Here is a 19,199-nt window from a genome sequence, read left to right on the forward strand (position 1 = left end):
AGAATTCGCACAACTTGCATGCGAATAGCGTCCCACACAAACACATACGGAACACCTACAGAGCGCGAGCAATCTTTCAACAGCAAAATATGAAAAGAATACAAATAAATAAATAAATAAATAAATAAAATGTGTTTCTAGAGAAACTAACAACCATGCTCCGTGCTCCATGCTCCATGCTCCATGCTCCATGCTCCATGGCTGCACAGCAGTGTGAGTCCGTAGGCTCTGCTCTTGTAGTGACAGGGTATTTGAACACACCGATTTAACACAGTGGGCGCAGCCCCGGCCAATGAATAAAAAAAGTAAAAAAGTGAGATGCTTTGGCGGACGTGCGAGCGCAGGCAATCTTAATCCCGTCTGCCTTTAGACGGAGCGTTGTGAAGGAACAATCGCCCCTGGTATGACGGCTCGCCGGAAAAACTACGAAAGAAATGAAAGAGCGTGCGGAGGAGGGGGAGGATCTCGCTGTACCGTGCGAGAGAGACAGAGATCTCGGAATAGTTTTGTGAAAACGCACAGCAAACAAACCCATTCTGCACCACACGCCAGACAACTAAGGAAAGAATTTAGCCAGACAACTACTGTAAGGAAAGAATTTAGCACCCCTCTGAATAAACATTTTTCAAACTAATTCTTGCCTGGAAAGTTTTCTTCTTTTTTTCTGTCATCTTTCTGAAGAACAGGTACTTTATATTCTGTCACCAAATATTTTTTTGACATGAGAATAATTGGTCACCCAATGCATTAATGTAATAAGCCTCTGGCAGAGTGAAACGGCACAAGTGAGAGAGCGGGAAAATAATATAGAGCATCCGTCTGGCGTTCATTTGTCTTCGGCTCAGAGGGAGAAAAGGGAAAAGAATAATTTTGTTATTTCCTGACAATGGCTGTGAAGTGACTTAATTATTGCACACAAAGACTGAGACAGAGGCTTTCTTAATATGGACAGCTACTACTAGATGTATGGGCATAGCTACTGCAAAGCCTGAGTATGTGTGTGAGTGTGTGTGTGTGTGTGTGTGTTTGTGTGTGTGTGTGTGTGTGTGTGTGTGTGTGTGTGTGTGTGTGTGTGTGTGTGTGTGTGTGTTTGTATGTTAAAGAAACACATCAACAAGCACTTTTTTGCTTTATCACGGCGCATTGCGAAGTGTACATCTAAGCAGTATTAGAGTGTGATTACATGTAGGTATGTGGCACATTCGGTAGACACAAGGGATCCGACAAACCGTACATGTAATATATACCTGAGAGAGAGGCAGAGAGAGAGAGAGAAAAGGGGAGTGTTTGTTTGTTCCTGTTCATATTAGTGTCCTGTCGTATTGTGTGTTTAACACATTTTATGTTCACAATACATGTGCAACAAAAGCTACTATTAATACATACATATATGCAGATAGAGGGAATGAAAGGAAATATAAAAATGTAATAACAATAATACAAACAGCATTAACTCAGTAATTTAAGGCTCTTGGCCCTTTAAATCTCTCCACCTGTGTGTGATGTTGCTTTTGCGTGTAATGGTCCATAATGAAAATAAATGCCGTCGGCCTACTTTAGCTGTTTATTTAGGTGCCACCGCTAGTGAATGCTAACATATCCAAGTTAGCACTGATTGTTCCTCTAATCCCTATGGTTACAGTACAAGAGTCTAATAATGTCCCTTCATTAGCTTTTTACACACACACACACACACACACACACACACACACACACACACATAGAGAGAGAGAGGGCAACAATTTGAATGGTATGTACTCTTACATGCAGTCAGTTGTACCAGTTGGACTATCATCGTTTTAGGGCTTAATTAATCTAATGATGCGAAATAAACCTGGGGCATGTTTCTGTTTTTGAACTTGTATTTAAACTAAGGCAATTACTCCCACTCCAGTGTAGTTCCTCTCTGTGTTTCTCAAGGGCCTTTTTGGGAGTCTCCCATTGGCCCTGGGCCAAATGGCCTCAGTATAAAGGTTGTTCTGACTGCAAATGGTTCTCCAGGTGGATATGGGCAAAAAGGTTCCTCTCACTCCAAATGACTCCACTGGTGGTGGTAGTGGTAGAGGGCTTAAAAAGCTCCCCTAATGATGATCTAATGGGAAATGGTTCTCCTAGTGAGGAGGGATCTATGGGCTGGTTGGCCTCAGGCCCACTGTAGGGTACATCCTCAGCTACAGTTCCACAGGGCAATAGATGAGCATTATGAAGGGGAGAAACCATCACAGAAGAAGACGAAGGAAGAGGAGAAGAAGATGAAGAAGAAGATGAAGAAGAAGAAGAAGAAGAAGAAGAAGAGCTAACAAGGGGCTGCAGCTGTTGAGGGTAGACTAGAGGGGGAGCGAGTGGAAGAAGTGATTTGAAGAGTGTATCTTTGAAGGGTAGTGGGAGTGACATTTGGAGGCTGAGCGAGGGAGGCGGAGGGATTTAATGAGAAAGCCCCGTGCTCCTCCCTGAAGCCAGTGACCTTTCGCACCTCACCGTGACGCGCACACGCCCACATTTATTTGGGAAATAAAGAGGCACCGTGTCGCACGGAGCCAGACAGTAACCTTTCATTTACTTTGAACACACACACACACACACACACACATACACATACAAAAGAATGTGAGGGGAAACAGGAAGGAAAGTGTGAGACAGAGAGAAGGGAGAGAAAGAGAGAGAGAGAAGCTTGGTGATTTCTCTAGCACTAACAAGTGAGACCCTGTGGAACTCAAGAGGCAGAACAACTAGAAGTTCATGAAGGTTTTCATGAGGTGAGGTTCACAAGTTAGCAAATGAACATGTGTAATAGTAATAGAGCTCACACACACACACACACACACACACACACACACACACACACACACACACACACACACACTGACCACCAACTATAAGTTAGATAACCCTCTTAGATAATTTTCTGCAGTTAAACTAAACGACTGATGTCCACTCTGTCACCATGGTAACCTAACTGTATTTCTGAGCAAATGGCGGCCACCTGCGTCGATCTTGACTGGGCGGGATAAACATTTTCTTTTTTGCTTCCCAGCATTTCAAAGGTATTCCCATGTCTGCCCGATTCTTGTTCTACTCAGACGACGCTAAGGGAACAGAACGTGCCAGTCACGACCGTGACACTAGCACTCTCATTGTTACCGTGGACACCACCATTAGCATGTCCATCTGCGACCTTTGTGATGAAAGACAAAGCAGCGTCTTTAATGACCTACATCACATGCTGATGAGCTGCTCCAGAACGGTCTCAGTGCCCATCTGACTGACCGCCTATGGGGCTCACAATGGACCTCACAGACACCCATATTTATGTTTGGGACACACAATGTGTATGTCATGTTTATGCACATAAACATATAGTTTGCGATCTCACACACACTCACATACACACACACACACACACACACACACACACACACACACACACACACACATACACACACACACACACACACACACACTATCAGGTGAGCTGCAGTGAGAGAGTATGCCCTCGTGTGATTGGCTGATTGGTAAGTGCGCCCGTAAGTGCGTAATTGACCGATAGGTGTTCTGGGGTGAAAGAGCGTGTGTGCCCGTGTGTGTTTAGTTGACAGGTGAGTGTGCCAGCATGTGATTGGTTGACAGGTGATCTGAGGTAGGTGAGAGAGAATGCCCGTGTATGATTGGCTGCGCTGGTGAGTCTGGCTCTGTGCTAACCCGCAGCCAAACTGGTGGATTATGAGGCGGGAGAGCCTCAGCACGTTCTCTCTGTGTGACGGACGGATATGACCTCCTACAGAACAAGGAAGACGAAGCAAAACAACGCCAGCAGCACACAAAAGCAGCACTAGAGCTCCAGTACATGTGTGTGTGTGTGTGTGTGTGTGTGTGTGTGTGTGTGTGCATATGTATGTCATCAAGGTTTGTATGTGTGTGTTTGTGTTAGTGTGTAAATGTACAAGTATGTGTGTGTGTGTATGTGTGTGTGTGTGTGCATATGTATGTATTCAAGGTTTGTGTGTTTGTGTTAGTGTGTAAATGTACAAGTACGTGTGTGTGTGTGTGTGTGTGCATGCATGTGTGTGTGTGTGCATATGTATGTCATCAATGTTTGTATGTGTGTGTGTTTGTGTTAGTGTGTAAATGTCTGTGTGTGTGTGTGTGCGTGTGTGTGTTAGTGCGTGTGTGTAAGAGAATGAATGCACTTTTGTGTACTCACATGTGACGCAGATGGGGGTTCTGAGCGAAGGCGCGAGGCTGAATCTGGCGGAGATTACAGTTCATGATTGTTCTGCAGGGAGAGACAAAAACACAGAAGAGGTAATAAGAGCAGATCAGCAGAGACACACACACACCACACCACACACACACACTACACACTTTACACACACACCACACACACACACTACACACTTTACACACACACACCACACCACACACACACACACACACTACACACTTTACACACACACACCACACACACACACTACACACTTTACACACACACACCACACAAACTACACACTTTACACACACACACCACACCAGGGGCGTATCAAGCTTTTTAAAAGTGTGGGGGTTGTGGGATAGGAAAATGAAACAATCTTGCCAAATTACAAATAACTCCCTACAGGGACGTTGTAAGTATATTCTGAGAGGGGCGCGGACTATATTGGTGTCCGGGAGTTTTTACCCCGAAAAAAATTGAAATTCCGATTGCTAAACACACCATTTTAATGCAGTTTGCGGGACAGAAGAAGCAGCGCCCCTCATACTGTATGTGTGGCTCATGTGACATGTAGGCCTACATGATCTACCTATCACTTCACTATTTGACACTACCCTACATGGAGACATATCTCATGTTATAAATCAAGAAATCATTTTAGAAATTATGTTTTGTGCATATGGGTTAGCAGGCTACAATAAATTGCCCTAACAGACAGCAGCCTAATTTCGAGGTATCATTAATACCTAAATAAATATAATAATAAAGAATACAGAACTGTAAGCTCAAATTCAAAAACGTTTGAAGTCTACCCAAACATATGCAAAGGGAATATAAATAAATTGTGTTGCATATAGCCAGCTTAATTAATGTCAATTTAAAGATTATGATTAGCAGTTTCTATGCTTTTTCCATTAATAGTTACAGGAAGCCACGTTGTTGTTTAAACTATTGTTGCTTCTAGCCCACGTTACAGTTTCACTTGCTGCAGGGACACACACATTGCATGAGCGCTCTATATGAGTTCTACATGCTGGAAATCTTAGTTCTCAGATGTAGAACTCAAATGTGTCTTGACGCCTCCGTTTGTAAGATCAAAATAAGATGTTCTAAATGGAACGCGATCGTAAGACATTAAGATCTCCAGTAGATGTAGCACTATGATACACATTGACAGTGAAATCAGATCAGACGTGTGAAGCACCGGGCATAACTTAATTTCGCGGCTACGTGGACCAGTAGCCTAGGTTAATTGTTGAGGAGGCCCATAGTTTGAGAAAAGCTGCAGATCATAGACAGAGAAAGCATAATGCTCTGAGAACAGTAGCCAAAGGTCTTTCTGCACAAACAAGTGCATTGGTGCGCGCACCCCCGTATTCACTTTGACTCTCTGCATTTATACAAACTTTGCACACTTTGAATTTGCACACTTTGAATTTGATCAGAGCGGCTCTGGTTCTTCACTGGCTAACTTGATGTGATTGGCTGGATGACCATTCAATCAAATCAACAGACCTATTTGTGTCTCTTTGTGTGTGCGTTGTAGATACGGTTCCAACTCTTTACGGGAGCGTTTATTTCCATATTTTACTTTCATTTTAATCTGACAAAAAGTGTGGGGGATAGAATCGTGTTCCAGCAAAAGTGTGTACGTTATAACACCCACATCCTCCATGCTTGCTACGTGCATGCACCACACACAAACACACTACACACTTTGCACACACACCACACGACACACACACACACACACACACACACACACACAATTTACACACACCACACACACACACACACACACTACACACTTTACACACACCACAAACCACACACACACACTACACACTTTACACACACACATCATGCACACACACACCACACATACTACACACTTTACACACACACCACACACACACACACACACACACCACACACATTACACACTTTGCACAGACACCACACGACACACACACACACACACACTACATACTTTACACACACACACAAACACAATTTACACACACCGCACACACACACACTACACACTTTACACACACACACACACACACACATACAATTTACATACACAAACACACACACACACACACACACACACACATACACTTTACACATACTTTACCAACATAAACACATAGCACACTATTTACATATGACAGGCATGATTACATAATCTACTAAATCTACTAAATCTAATTCCTGTACCAGTGCAGCAAGTGCTGTGACTTCTGTGCTGTTATTTCTACACCAGCATGTCCTTGATGAGAAATGTTTGGGGTGAACATCTCTGGGAACTTGGGAACAAGACAGAAGGGAGAAAAAGACTGCAGGATTGGAGCCTGAGTCATTGTTTGGGACTGGTGTGTGTGTGTGTGTGTGGGGGGGGGGGGGGGGGTGTTGAGTGTGCGTGTGTCTCTGTGTGTATACCTGAATGTGTCTGTGTGTGTCTGTGTGTGTGTGTGCGTGCGTGCGTGTCCGTGTGTGTGTGTGTCTATATACCTGAATGTGTCTGTGTGTGTGTGTGTCTGTCTGCCTCTCTCTCTCTCTCTCTCTCTCTCTCTCTCTCTCTCTCTCTCTCTCTCTCTCTCTCTCTCTCTCTCTCTCTCTCTCTGTGTGTGTGTGTGTCTGTCTCTCTCTCTCTCTCTCTCTCTCTCTCTCTCTCTCTCTCTCTCTCTCTCTCTCTCTCTCTCTCTCTGTGTGTGTGTCTGTGTGTTGTGATGTGACTGGTGCCTTTTGGAGAAGTCATTAAGGTAATGTTCTCATCCTCCCTCTTCTCTGTTCACCTGTTTACTTCCTGCTACAGCTGGAGTCGATTAGCCCTGATGAAGACATTGTTTACATATCTGCACCCCTTAATTGGCAGAGAAATCTGCATTTCCAACGTAACACAAAAAAGTGATTATGCTAACTCCCCCTTCCCATAAGCAACTGTTTCCACACCCAGACATTATTATGGGATGGCTCTGATTGTGCTCTCACTTTCTCTTTCTTTCTCTCTCTCTCTTCTCTTCTCTCTCTTTCTCTCTCTCTCTCTCTCTTTCTTTCTCTCACACACACATACACACATGTGAAGGAGTTGTGTGTGTGTGTGTGTGTTCTGATAACGCCACTGGAGGAGAGACGATTAGCATCTCAGGGTGTGTCCAGGTCCGAGCGCCCTCCTCTGACCCTCTCTGTCAGCATTCCTTTGAGTGGTGGCCTTCTCTTGGGGTCAAAGGCCGTAGCCTTGGAGACAGGCTTGCGGAGGACTGTATGTGTGTGTGTGTGTGTGTGTGTGTGCAGGTGAGGAGGATGGTAATGGGAAAAATGCTAATTTATCTGTGCAGGATATTGCACTTGGCCCCACTGATAAGGGATCAAGTAGAATGACTGAGGTTGGTGGGGGGGTGGGGGATACTCTGTCTCCAGGCACCATGGAAACGCCTGTCAGCAGGAGGTCATATGGAGGAGGCTGAGCGAGAGAAGGAGACAGAGAGAGAGAGAGAGGTAGAGAAAGAGAGAGAGATAAAGAAAGAGAGAGAGAGAATGTGAGATAGAGAGGGAGAGATGGGACAAGAGAATGTGGAGTGAGGAAAAAAGAGTAAAAAAGAGAAAGATTGTGCGAGTGAGAGAGAAGAGGGAGAGATTGAATGACAAGAGAGGGGGTAGGAGATCAAAGCCATGAGGGAGAGGGAGAGGGAGAAAGAGAAAGAAACAGAAGGCACAGAAGAGAATGGGAAAGAGTAAAGGTATTCAGAAGAAGAGAGAAATGTATTGGTGAAGACATATAGAATACGGATGAGAGAAAATAAACATAGGAAATAGCAGCAGAGGGAGGGGGGGGGGCTAAAACAAAAATATGTTTTTCTCATTATTCCTTGTTATAATTTAATCTGGTGTCTATTTAGAATATATCCCTTTGGCTATGCAGGAACACGGGCCGTGTCAGTGCAGCTCTGAAATGAACTGAAAATTGACTGGGAAAGAGAGAAGAAGTGTGAGATCGACACCCAGCTGGGTGAGAGAGACTAAGAGAGAGAGAGAGAGAGAGAGTTTGGAAAAAGGGAGAGTGACAGAAAGAGAATGAGAGAGAGTGTGCACAGTTGGAAAGGAGGTGAATGTGTGTGTGTGTGTGTATGTGTGGGAGAGGAGGTGATTGTGTCTGGTCAGTGTGAGTGTGTGTGTTTGTGAGGGAGAGGAGGTGATTGTGCCTGGTCAGTGTGTGTGTGTGTGTGTGTGTGTGAAGGCAGGAGAAGAGGTGAGTGTGTGTGTCTGGTCTGCAAGGGATGTGATGCGTGAAGAGTGGCATTCGGATCCGGACGCTGCGCTCAACTCAACTCAGCCCAGCTCAGCTGAGCTCAGAGAGAGAGAAGAGAGGAGAGCGAGGGAGAGGGAGGGATTGAGGGAGAGAGAGAGGGTGAAGGAGAGAGAGGGGGAGAGAAAGAGAGTGAGAGAGAGAGAGAGAGAGAGCAGGCGGACAGGCATTAGGGGGAAAGCAAGCCTGAAATCTGCCTGGAGAGAGCGATCTGTCACCCTCCACCAACAGGTTTACCATGTCATCCCACAAATACACTCTATACTACACAGAGAAATAATAAAACACGCACACTCAAACTCACATTCATACTTATACACATACACACATACATACCTCACCATACACACACACCAGTGTTGCGCGGTCTGCCCGAAATTAAGCGGTCACCCGCGGTTATGAGTCATAAACAAAATAGTTTAATGATATTCGGATCATTTGCGGGCGGGTCGGTTAAAATTAATTAAATATATATTTTCTACAAATAGGCCTACTTAAAATATCACGAGAAGGCTAGCATCAATACAATAAAGCATCAATACAGTAAAGTCAACAGTAAAGAAGCTGAAGACGCGAGTTAAAATAATAAAGACACCCCTTCAGGAAAAGCGATATAGGCTATGGGAAATATTGGGAAAAGTTCTTAAAGATGACAGTAGTACAAGTTATGGTCTAGGCCTACTTCTTGCGAAGCCATTTAAAAGTATGACAGCCAAAACGGGCAGCCTGCAGGAATGTTATGGCACAGACTACACAGCCATATCTACCGGTATGTATAGGTTCGCGCATGCATAAAAGTTACCTTAGTTCGTTGTGTTTGTGACTTTAAACAGTGGATGTGCTTTAGTAAAGCTTTGTGCTTCATTCAGCATTATAAACCAGTTCTTACGCTAACGTTTTGACCAGCAATGTATCTCTCTTGCCTACCTTGCCTCACCATTTCTGTTTTCGAAAGAAAGATGTATGTCCATGGCCCAGGCAAACATTATGTCCTGCATGCCTCCTGCGTGTAGTTCTACTGCATAAAGTTTCGCAAATAAATTAGTTTGTTTTACAGAAATGGCCTACTGTCACACTGCATGGCTATAACCAAAAGCACACATTTTGTAAATAAGCGCGTTGGATCGCGGGTCGGGTATAATTTTGTCCTAATTAATATTCGCGGTCCGATTTGCGGTCGGGTTGATTAAAATATCGGGCGACCGCGGGCCGCTTGTGACCAAACCCGCGCAACACTGACACACACACACACACACATACACACACACACACACAGCAGGCTGGTGACTACCTACTGCTGTGAGATGGCGGGGCATAATGAAGTAGTGCATAGTGTGTCCAGTAAGACAGCAAGAGATCTACAATAGCAATTACAGGCCCGTCTGTAGTCAGTTCTACATGAAGATGCTTCTAATGGCACTCATAGACCCACTGCGCTTCAACACAGCAGGACTCTTCCATTCATAGACAGAGGAAGCAGTGTAACAGCGTCTCAAATGTGTGTGTGTGTGTGTGTGTGTGTGTGTGTGTGTGTGTGTGTGTATGTGACAGCGCACCAGCCTCACCACCTCAACACTGAGCCAGTGCCATTCAGTGAAGTCAAAGTGAACTGATTTCCTCACTGAATATCTTGAAGATGAGTTTTGTAGAGTATATAGTCTACATGTGTGTAAAATTATACTGATGACTTGCATGCAGTGTTTCAGTGTCAATGCTAATCACAAAAAGACTTTGGATCATATCTGGGGATGAGAGAGGGGCTAAAGTTTCCTTCATGATATGTTCACCTAATGAAGTAGTGTGATATGTCTCCTGCTCCAAATTAAGACCTTACCCCCCCCCCCCCCCCCCCCAACACCCACACACACACACACTCCTCCAACTCTGTCCCCACACCCCATCCCACCCCCACCCCCTAAAGGAAATTAAATGTGCATGGCCAGAGCTCCTGGTGAGACTCTTAATAAGACCAGCTCTCATCTGACACCGGTGAGAACAACCCCCCCCCCCCCCCCCCTGGTGTTACTGCATAATGTGCGCACAGAAACAAAGTGTTCATTAGTTATTTATGAGGGAACGTCTCGGCTGTCTGCATGCTGTGGGCTGGGTGGATGAGAAGGTGAGATTTGGGGGTTGGTGGATGTGATGGGTGGATGTGGTGGATGTGGTGGGTGGATGTAGTGGGTGGATGTGGTGGATGTAGTGGGTGGATGTGGTGGTAGTGATGGATGTAGTGGGTGGATGTGGTGGATGTAGTGGGTGGATGTGGTGGATGTAGTGGGTGGATGTGGTGGTAGTGATGGATGTAGTGGGTGGATGTAGTGGGTGGATGTGGTGGATGTAGTGGGTGGATGTGGTGGTAGTGATGGATGTAGTGGGTGGATGTAGTGGGTGGATGTGGTGGTAGTGATGGATGTAGTGGGTGGATGTAGTGGGTGGATGTGATGTGTGGATACGGGGCTGGGCGATATGGACCAAAACTGATATCCCGATATTTTGGGGCTGATTGGCGATATACGATATCGATACGATATTGATATTTCAAACAGAAAGAGCGAAGTGCTTCATATATTCACTCAACACAACAATTATGACAACACAGCCGGTTTTAATTATATTCATTTCAGACTGCTCTAACAGAAAAAAGTACAAAAAAGTGTAAACAATAACATATACCAATAGGCATACAGTTGCTCTGAGGGCTGTGCAAATAACAAATATTCGGTCGACCCTGATTGGCAACACAGGCCTACAGCTTTACAACAAGAAAACAATAAAGGTAACACAAAACATAGGCTACCGTTAAAATCCAATATAATAAACCAATTGGCATACTGTGCAAATAAGAAAAAAGTAGGCTACACAGCACATACCTGTTTGTAAATATTTAACTGCAAAAGGAGTAGGGCTGGGCGATATGGACCAAAACTGATATCCCAATATATTTTGGAGCTGATTGGCGATATACAATATATATCGATATTTTAAACAGAAAGAGCTAAGTGTTTCGTATTCACTCAACCAGTTTTAATTAGAATGATTTCAGACTGCTCTAACACAGCTGTGCAAAAAAGTGTAAACAATGACATAGGCCTACAATAGGCATAGGCTACAGTTGCTCTGATAAAGTTGTGCAAATAACAAAAGACCAAAAGTTGACCCTGACTGACAATGCATGTCTACATTGTACTGCACAATGCAATATTTTGGGCACAAAAATATTGAAAAAACCTGCAGTTTTGTCACACAATCCACCTCCCCCCGATCAACAGACCCACCCTCCCCATGTCCCATCGACCCAGCTTCATGAGAGAGCACAAATTCCATTATTTCAAACACACTGTTTTATTTATTCTAGAACCCTACAATAATAATAAATAATAATAACATAAATTATAATAATAATTTCACACAAATGGGCCCTTTGAACAGCAGTGGCTCATTCTGCTCTAAACAAACAGAAAACAACCAAATGAGAAAAAGCATATTTAGCCCCAAAATGGTCTCTTGAACAGTGGTGGTTCTGTACGTGTGTGTGTGTGTTTATGAGTTATGTTGTGTGTTGTAAGTGTTTGTGGCAGATTTTGATGCCTTGATGACTGATACTGGGGGCTCCCATTTAGAGCACTGTGGTTCAATGTCAGCCATTTTCACAGTCATGAGGCCATCCTTATTTGCAGTAATAGCCAAAAAAATAATAAAAATGGGTCGGTAGGTAGGTCAATATTTTTTTTTTTTCAAGATTCAAAGTAAAAAAAAAGTACAATTTTGGTCATGGTGATTACGTAGGTATGAATTTAAAGGAACCATATGTAAGAAATGTATTTCAATTAATCATAAAATGGCCCTGAAATGTCACTAGACATTAAGAAATCATATTAATTTCAAATACTTATATCACTGACAACAGTAGTCCAGCCAGGATATTGTCATTTAAAAAGTGAAGTTGCAGCCCTCAACTGATGTTGATGTTGTGTCAATGCGTGAGACTTGAGAGGTCTGATGGCCTAGACATGTTGCTATCAACAACAAAAATAGTTTTAAACAATTAGGCTACTTAAACAATGTAACTGAGTCACTCATCAAGAGTGCACTGATGAATGCTTGCGTTTAGCGATATACAGTAGCAGATCTAAAGTCCTCAGGGAGACAACCTACATGCTGATTTTATTAAGAGGATATGCACGCGGGGACTCGCGAGCAGTTAGAGGCATTATTTTTTATGATTCCTGAAACCCCATTCAATCGTGCATAGGGATTTTTCTTACGAACCGGAACATGCAAAAATGAACGCATACAAAACGACGATAGCATCTATATTTAAATTAGCTAGGCTATGTTACGTACCAAAAATGACATTTTACCGTGAGTCGAAGAGCTGCAAACAGTGTTGTAACTTAAATCTGCGTGTACAAAACCGCTTGGAGCTCCAGTGTAATTTTGATTTCACAACAAGAATTCTCAGTCTAGCCGTTGATGTGCCGACGGAATAGGCATCAGCACCCTCTGATCAAGGTAAACAAAATCTGACTCAGTGTCCGTCATGTTTGAAAGTTTGTAGTGCTGCGAGGGAGAACGTGCACACACAAGGGGCGCAGTTGAGCAGAGCTGCGGCTATCTGAATGGTCTGAACAAAGAAGAGCAAGTGGCTTTGATAAAATGGCCCATTATTTGACATAATACCAGTATTACGATATTGTCTCAACTACATATCATTTTCAAAAATATATCGGTCGTAGTCGTAATACCGATATATCGCCCAGCCCTAGTGTGGATGTGATGGTGGATGTAGTGGGTGGATGTGGTGGTGGATGTGGTGGGTGGATGTGGTGGTGGATGTGGTAGTGGTGGTGGATGTGGTGGGTGGATGTGGTGGTGGATGTGGTGGTGGTGGTGGATGTGGTGGGTGGATGTGGTGGTGGATGTAGTGGTGGTGGTGGATGTGGTGGGTGGATGTGGTGGTGGATGTGGTGGGTGGATGTGGTGGTGGTGGATGTGGTGGGTGGATGTGGTGGTGGTGGTGGGCACTCACAGTTTCTCCAGTCCTACGTACAGCTCCATGTCCAGTGGGTGGATGTGGTGGTGGATGTGGTAGTGGTGGTGGATGTGGTGGGTGGATGTGGTGGTGGATGTGGTGGTGGTGGTGGATGTGGTGGGTGGATGTGGTGGTGGATGTAGTGGTGGTGGTGGATGTGGTGGGTGGATGTGGTGGTGGATGTAGTGGGTGGATGTGGTGGTGGATGTGGTAGTGGTGGTGGATGTGGTGGGTGGATGTGGTGGTGGATGTGGTGGTGGATGTGGTAGTGGTGGTGGATGTGGTGGGTGGATGTGGTGGTGGATGTGGTGGTGGTGGTGGATGTGGTGGGTGGATGTGGTGGTGGATGTAGTGGTGATGGTGGATGTAGTGGGTGGATGTGGTGGTGGATGTAGTGGGTGGATGTGGTGGTGGATGTGGTAGTGGTGGTGGATGTGGTGGGTGGATGTGGTGGTGGATGTAGTGGTGGTGGTGGATGTGGTGGGTGGATGTGGTGGTGGATGTGGTGGGTGGATGTGGTGGTGGTGGATGTGGTGGGTGGATGTGGTGGTGGTGGTGGGCACTCACAGTTTCTCCAGTCCTACGTACAGCTCCATGTCCACATCCTTCAGAATCTGCAGGCCAGTCCAGTTTTCAATGTGTCTGCAAGAACAGAGACAAGAACAAGGGTCAGTCTCACTACATCTCACACATGATCTACACACACACACACACACACACACACACATGATCTACATGTTTTTGTTATAAGAGAGATACACACACACACACACCACTTGCTCAACACCCTGGACTTGAGAGGCATCAAATATGAGAGACATAGAACATGCCAGAGCAATGCTAAAACATCAGCAGGCCTGTCCTGTATGTGAAAGAAGAGACTAGAACAGGCATCAAACTCACTACATCTCATGTGATCTACATGCATTTGTTATAAGGCCAATGATAAAACAAAAAAGGCATCAGGTTTTCAATAAATGTTAATCATGCATATGTTATGTTCTAGGATCTGCAGAGCTGTCCAACTGTTATCTGTCTGGAGGACAGGCAATAGCAGACCTTACACTCCCTGAACTTTAAGATCAACAGGAAAAGTCACAATACATTCAACATACAATTTTTTAAACGTCTGAAAATCTGACAGATTTTCTCACACACACACACACACACACACCACTCGCTCAATTCCCTGGACGTGAGAAACATCAAATATGAGACACATAGAACATGTCAGTAGTATTTGTCGGTATCTTTAGATCTGTCCAGTTCTCTGCGCGCTGGAGAAAAAGTCAACCTCGCTGAACATCATTCATGCTTTCAACACGTTCGCTTTCTTCAGGACCTGTCGAGCTGTCCTGTTCTATAAGTGTCTGAAAGACAGAGGCTATTTCTTCACACGACCCGCACCTCACACACAGTCCATATGTCAATGTATATCACTACCTATAGATGTCCCAGCTCTCTCTAGAGTCTATGCACGTGTCAAAGAGACAAAAGCACGTCAAACTCAGTGCACCACATACACACACACACACACACACACACACACACACACACACACACACACACACATACAGTATGTTGAGCAAAGCTCCTCTGTATGTGAAGACCTGTCCAGTTCTGTATGTGCTGTCATTCATAAAAGTCTCCAGACCTCGTATACATTCAATACATCAATGTATATCAGTATCTACAGGCCTGTCCAAGTCTATACACATAGCTATGACTCAAAGAGACATGGTTGCATTCCCTTGTGCCTTCACATCTGTCTAAATACTGTCTTTGTCAGGTATGCACTCAACATATTTTCCCACGATCTTGATAAGACTTGTCCATCTTTCTGTGTTTAAAACAGATAATGGAAGCCTTTAAACATAATGTAGCTCAAGTTCCTGCCAAAGCACATTGTTTGTTTGCTTTTTTGTGTGTGTTTGTTTTATTGTAAGGGACTCTGCTCATTTGCTGTTATATTTGCTGCGAGTGGTCGCCTCCGTAGCACTATTGAGAAGCCGTCGCTGTGCCGAGCACATGAAGAATTGTGCCAGTAGCATCGCCGGTTCGAGTCCAGCTCGATGCTTCGTTGCCACGCGGCCTCCCATTATTTGGGAAGCCTTGGCCTACTGGTTAGCGCTTCGGACTTGTAACCGGAGGGTTGCCGGTTCGAACTCTGGCTAGTAGGAACGGCTGAAGATCTGTTGAACAAGGCACATAACCCCTCACTGCTCCCCGAGCGCCCTTGTAGCAGGCAGCTCACTGCGTCGGGATTAGTGTGTGCTTCACCTCACTGTGTGTTCACTGTGTGCTGAGTGTGTTTCACTAATTCACGGATTGGGATAAATGCAGAGACCAAATTTCCCTCATGGGATCAAAAGAGTATATATACTTATACTTATAAGGAAGTAGACAATATGTTGGGAACTATAAATGCATCTCATCGTTTGTCTTTGATGTTGTGACTTATCAGCCTTCCACGAACTGCAGGCAGGAAAGGCAGGGCAGGGCAGAAATGTGTATCCAGACATGAGTACAAGCACACACACCACACACACACACACACACCCAAGCACCTTACACATATCTACGTGTCAAAGTAAGACACTTATTTGTAACCGTTCACAACAACATGTAAACATCAAATCAGAGTTCATTGTTCTGTTGTAATGTGTTGTGAGGCAATGCTGTTATAACACACACCCACACACAAACAAACACAGACACACACACAAACACACACACAAACACACACACACAAACACACACACACACACACACACACACACACACACACACAAACACACAAACACTCATTTAGAAACTCCCACACAAATCAAGAACCAAATTCACCTACACTTGAATTCACACGCACACAGACACAGGCTCACATGCACAAACACCCATACACACACACACACACACACACACACACACACATACACGCACACACACACACAAAAGACTCCTACACGCGTACAATACATGAATATAAAAGTATGTGTTGGTCTGCCAAAAATAACCCACGTCAAATCAATCTTTTTAACCCGTGTCAAAGCACAGAAGTCATTTACATTCGGCAAATGTCACAGCAGGCAGCTCCACCTAATTGTATATTCAGAGGGCGCCTGTTGTCAGGCAGGTAAAACAAACCTACAACAGACAGATGGGAACGAAGGAGACAGAGAGAGAGAGAGAGGAAGAGAGAGAGAGAGAAAGAGACAGAGAGAGAGGGGGGATAGGAGGACAGAGGAGGGAAGAGTTGGATTGATGGATGGGTTGACAAAGAAAAAGAGAGGGAAGGAAAGAGGAACAGGTGGAAAAAGGAATGATGGAGAGAGAGAGAAGAGAGAGAGCATGAGAAAGAAAGAACTGAAAAAGAAGACAGAAAGAAAGGATGGCTGGAAAATGAAAAAAATCACCACAGGCTAAAACAAACAAGTGTGTGGAGTGCTGGGTAGTCTCCATGGTGACGGGGAAACATGCACCGGGGCCTTTCTGGGCGACTGCAGACATGATGCTGAAGGACTCTGGGTGCTATGTGTGTGTGTGTGTGTGTGTGTGTGTGTGTGTGTGTGTGTGTGTGTGTGTGTGTGTGTGTGTGTGTGTGTGTGTGCGTATGTGGGTGTGTGTGTGTGTGCGTGTGTGTGTGTGTGTGTGTGTGTGTGTGTGTGTGTGTGTGTGCGTATGTGGGTGTGTGTGTGTGTGCGTGGGTGTGGTGGGTGAGTGTCTGCTCTCTCTAAACATGCCAGGCACATAGATAGAGGTACCACAGGTAGACATGCACACACACACACACACACACACACAAATAAACACATGCAATGACCCGCAGACACACATAAACCCAAACACACACACACACACACACACACACACACACACACACCACACACACAGAGACATGCACATGCACACACACACACACACACACACAAATACACACACACACACACATACACACACACACACACACACACACACACAGATATGCACATGCACAGACACATGCAGTTGTGTTTTCTGTCTTGTCAGACAACTCATCACTCACACCATGTTTTTTAACCTTGCGGCACACACACACACACACACACACACACACACACACACACACAGCATGTCTCTCTCAGGGCTGATATCTCTCATTGTCAGTTGTGTGCTGCTATGGGTTAACTATGTCCTCAGGTCACATCCCTTAGCCTTTTCAGTGCCATTCTTATACTCCATCTGTCATCAAGCCATCCTGCCAATCGCATAATGCAGCCTACATGTGCCCTTCACAGTACAGTAATACACATATACCACTGTGCTCCTACTGAGAGACAACTGAGGTTGGACTGTTAGTCATCGCAGCCTGTAAGCTGCCCACTACAGGAGTCCCGACAGAGGCTGAGTCTAGATGCAACCTTGAGCTGAATGGCATCAGTACGAGATGCAACACTTTCCCATTCACAGTAACAGCTCTGGCATTGTAAGGGAGAAGACAACTCAGTCAGGGAGAAAAATGAATAAATGGTGGAGTCTGTTAAACAAAAGATTGCAGATCTGGAAATGGAAGTTCTGCCGAATATTATGGAGAGCCAATCAGAGGCCATAAATAAGGCACGAGTAATGCTCTGCCTTTGATGACCCATCTGTTTATTGCCGGTATTACCATAGCAATTAGCCATGATGCAGTGGAATCTGGGACACACACAGTAAACAAAACAAACTGAAAAAGATTTTTTTTTTTCAGCTTTACTTTTAGGGACTATCAAAGCATTTGTACTGCTAATAAGATTTGTATGGTGATTCCAATTATGCACTTTTGAGGTGTGTTTGACTGTTCTTTGTTTAATAATGCCCCCCCACACACACACATACACATACACACACACATACACACACACACACACACACAGACACACACACACACACACACGCCATTCATTTAGATAGGTGCCTGATCTTCTGAAGGAGGGGTTGCCAAGTTGGCTGATGTGTGGTGAAGTTTGCCACTCAAACTTTTGGTAAACACTCAAACTGGACCCCAGTTAACAGTTCAGACGGGTTTGGATCAGAACACAGTTAGAGTGGCACCAGAGAGGGTCTGGGAAAAAGACACTTGTTGTTATCACAGCAAAGTAATGAGGAAATCCCTCCTGCGGAAGCATCTAGAAGAAGACATGGTTTCCGTTTCCGATCCGAGCACACATCCGTCTCTCCTAACAGCTCGGTCATCCATCTGGGAGCGTTTGGTTCAGTGTGCTGCCTCTCTTATTTTCCCCGTTCCGCTCCTCTCCAGAGTAACGGCTAAGCCAAGATGAACGAGTCTGTTTAAATGATGTACAACGCAGAAACATTCACACCAATAGGGAGGCATTTAATAAAAACACATGTCTCAAGGGCTCTCTCTGTGCTCTGTGTCACACACACACACACACACACACACACACACACACACACACACATACACACATACACATACACAAACACACACACACACACAATCTCCTTTTCTTCTTTTGTTCTAATGCCAAACCTTCTCCCAGAGCTGGCGAGTTAGAGCATGCTGGGAGTTTTTGAGGACATCCTGAAGTAGCTGCCACCCAGTCGCCGTGGCTACAGCAGCCGACTACAAGAGAGAGACTGAGCTGAAGCATAACACCCCC

General features: G+C 44.7%; 1 protein-coding gene across 1 annotated transcript in view; it reads right to left on the bottom strand.

Annotated features, from left to right (window-relative positions):
* ntrk3b (neurotrophic tyrosine kinase, receptor, type 3b) overlaps window positions 1-19,199 on the bottom strand; it is a 159,312-nt gene that overhangs the window by 116,631 nt on the left and 23,482 nt on the right. Inside the window, 2 exon segments of the mRNA XM_042074272.1 lie at window positions 4,202-4,273; window positions 14,125-14,199. Of these exon segments, the coding sequence (XP_041930206.1) occupies window positions 4,202-4,273; window positions 14,125-14,199 (147 nt within the window).

Source organism: Alosa sapidissima, chromosome 20 (assembly GCF_018492685.1).
Source record: "Alosa sapidissima isolate fAloSap1 chromosome 20, fAloSap1.pri, whole genome shotgun sequence".
In the NCBI taxonomy this organism is placed as follows: Eukaryota; Metazoa; Chordata; class Actinopteri; order Clupeiformes; family Clupeidae; genus Alosa; species Alosa sapidissima.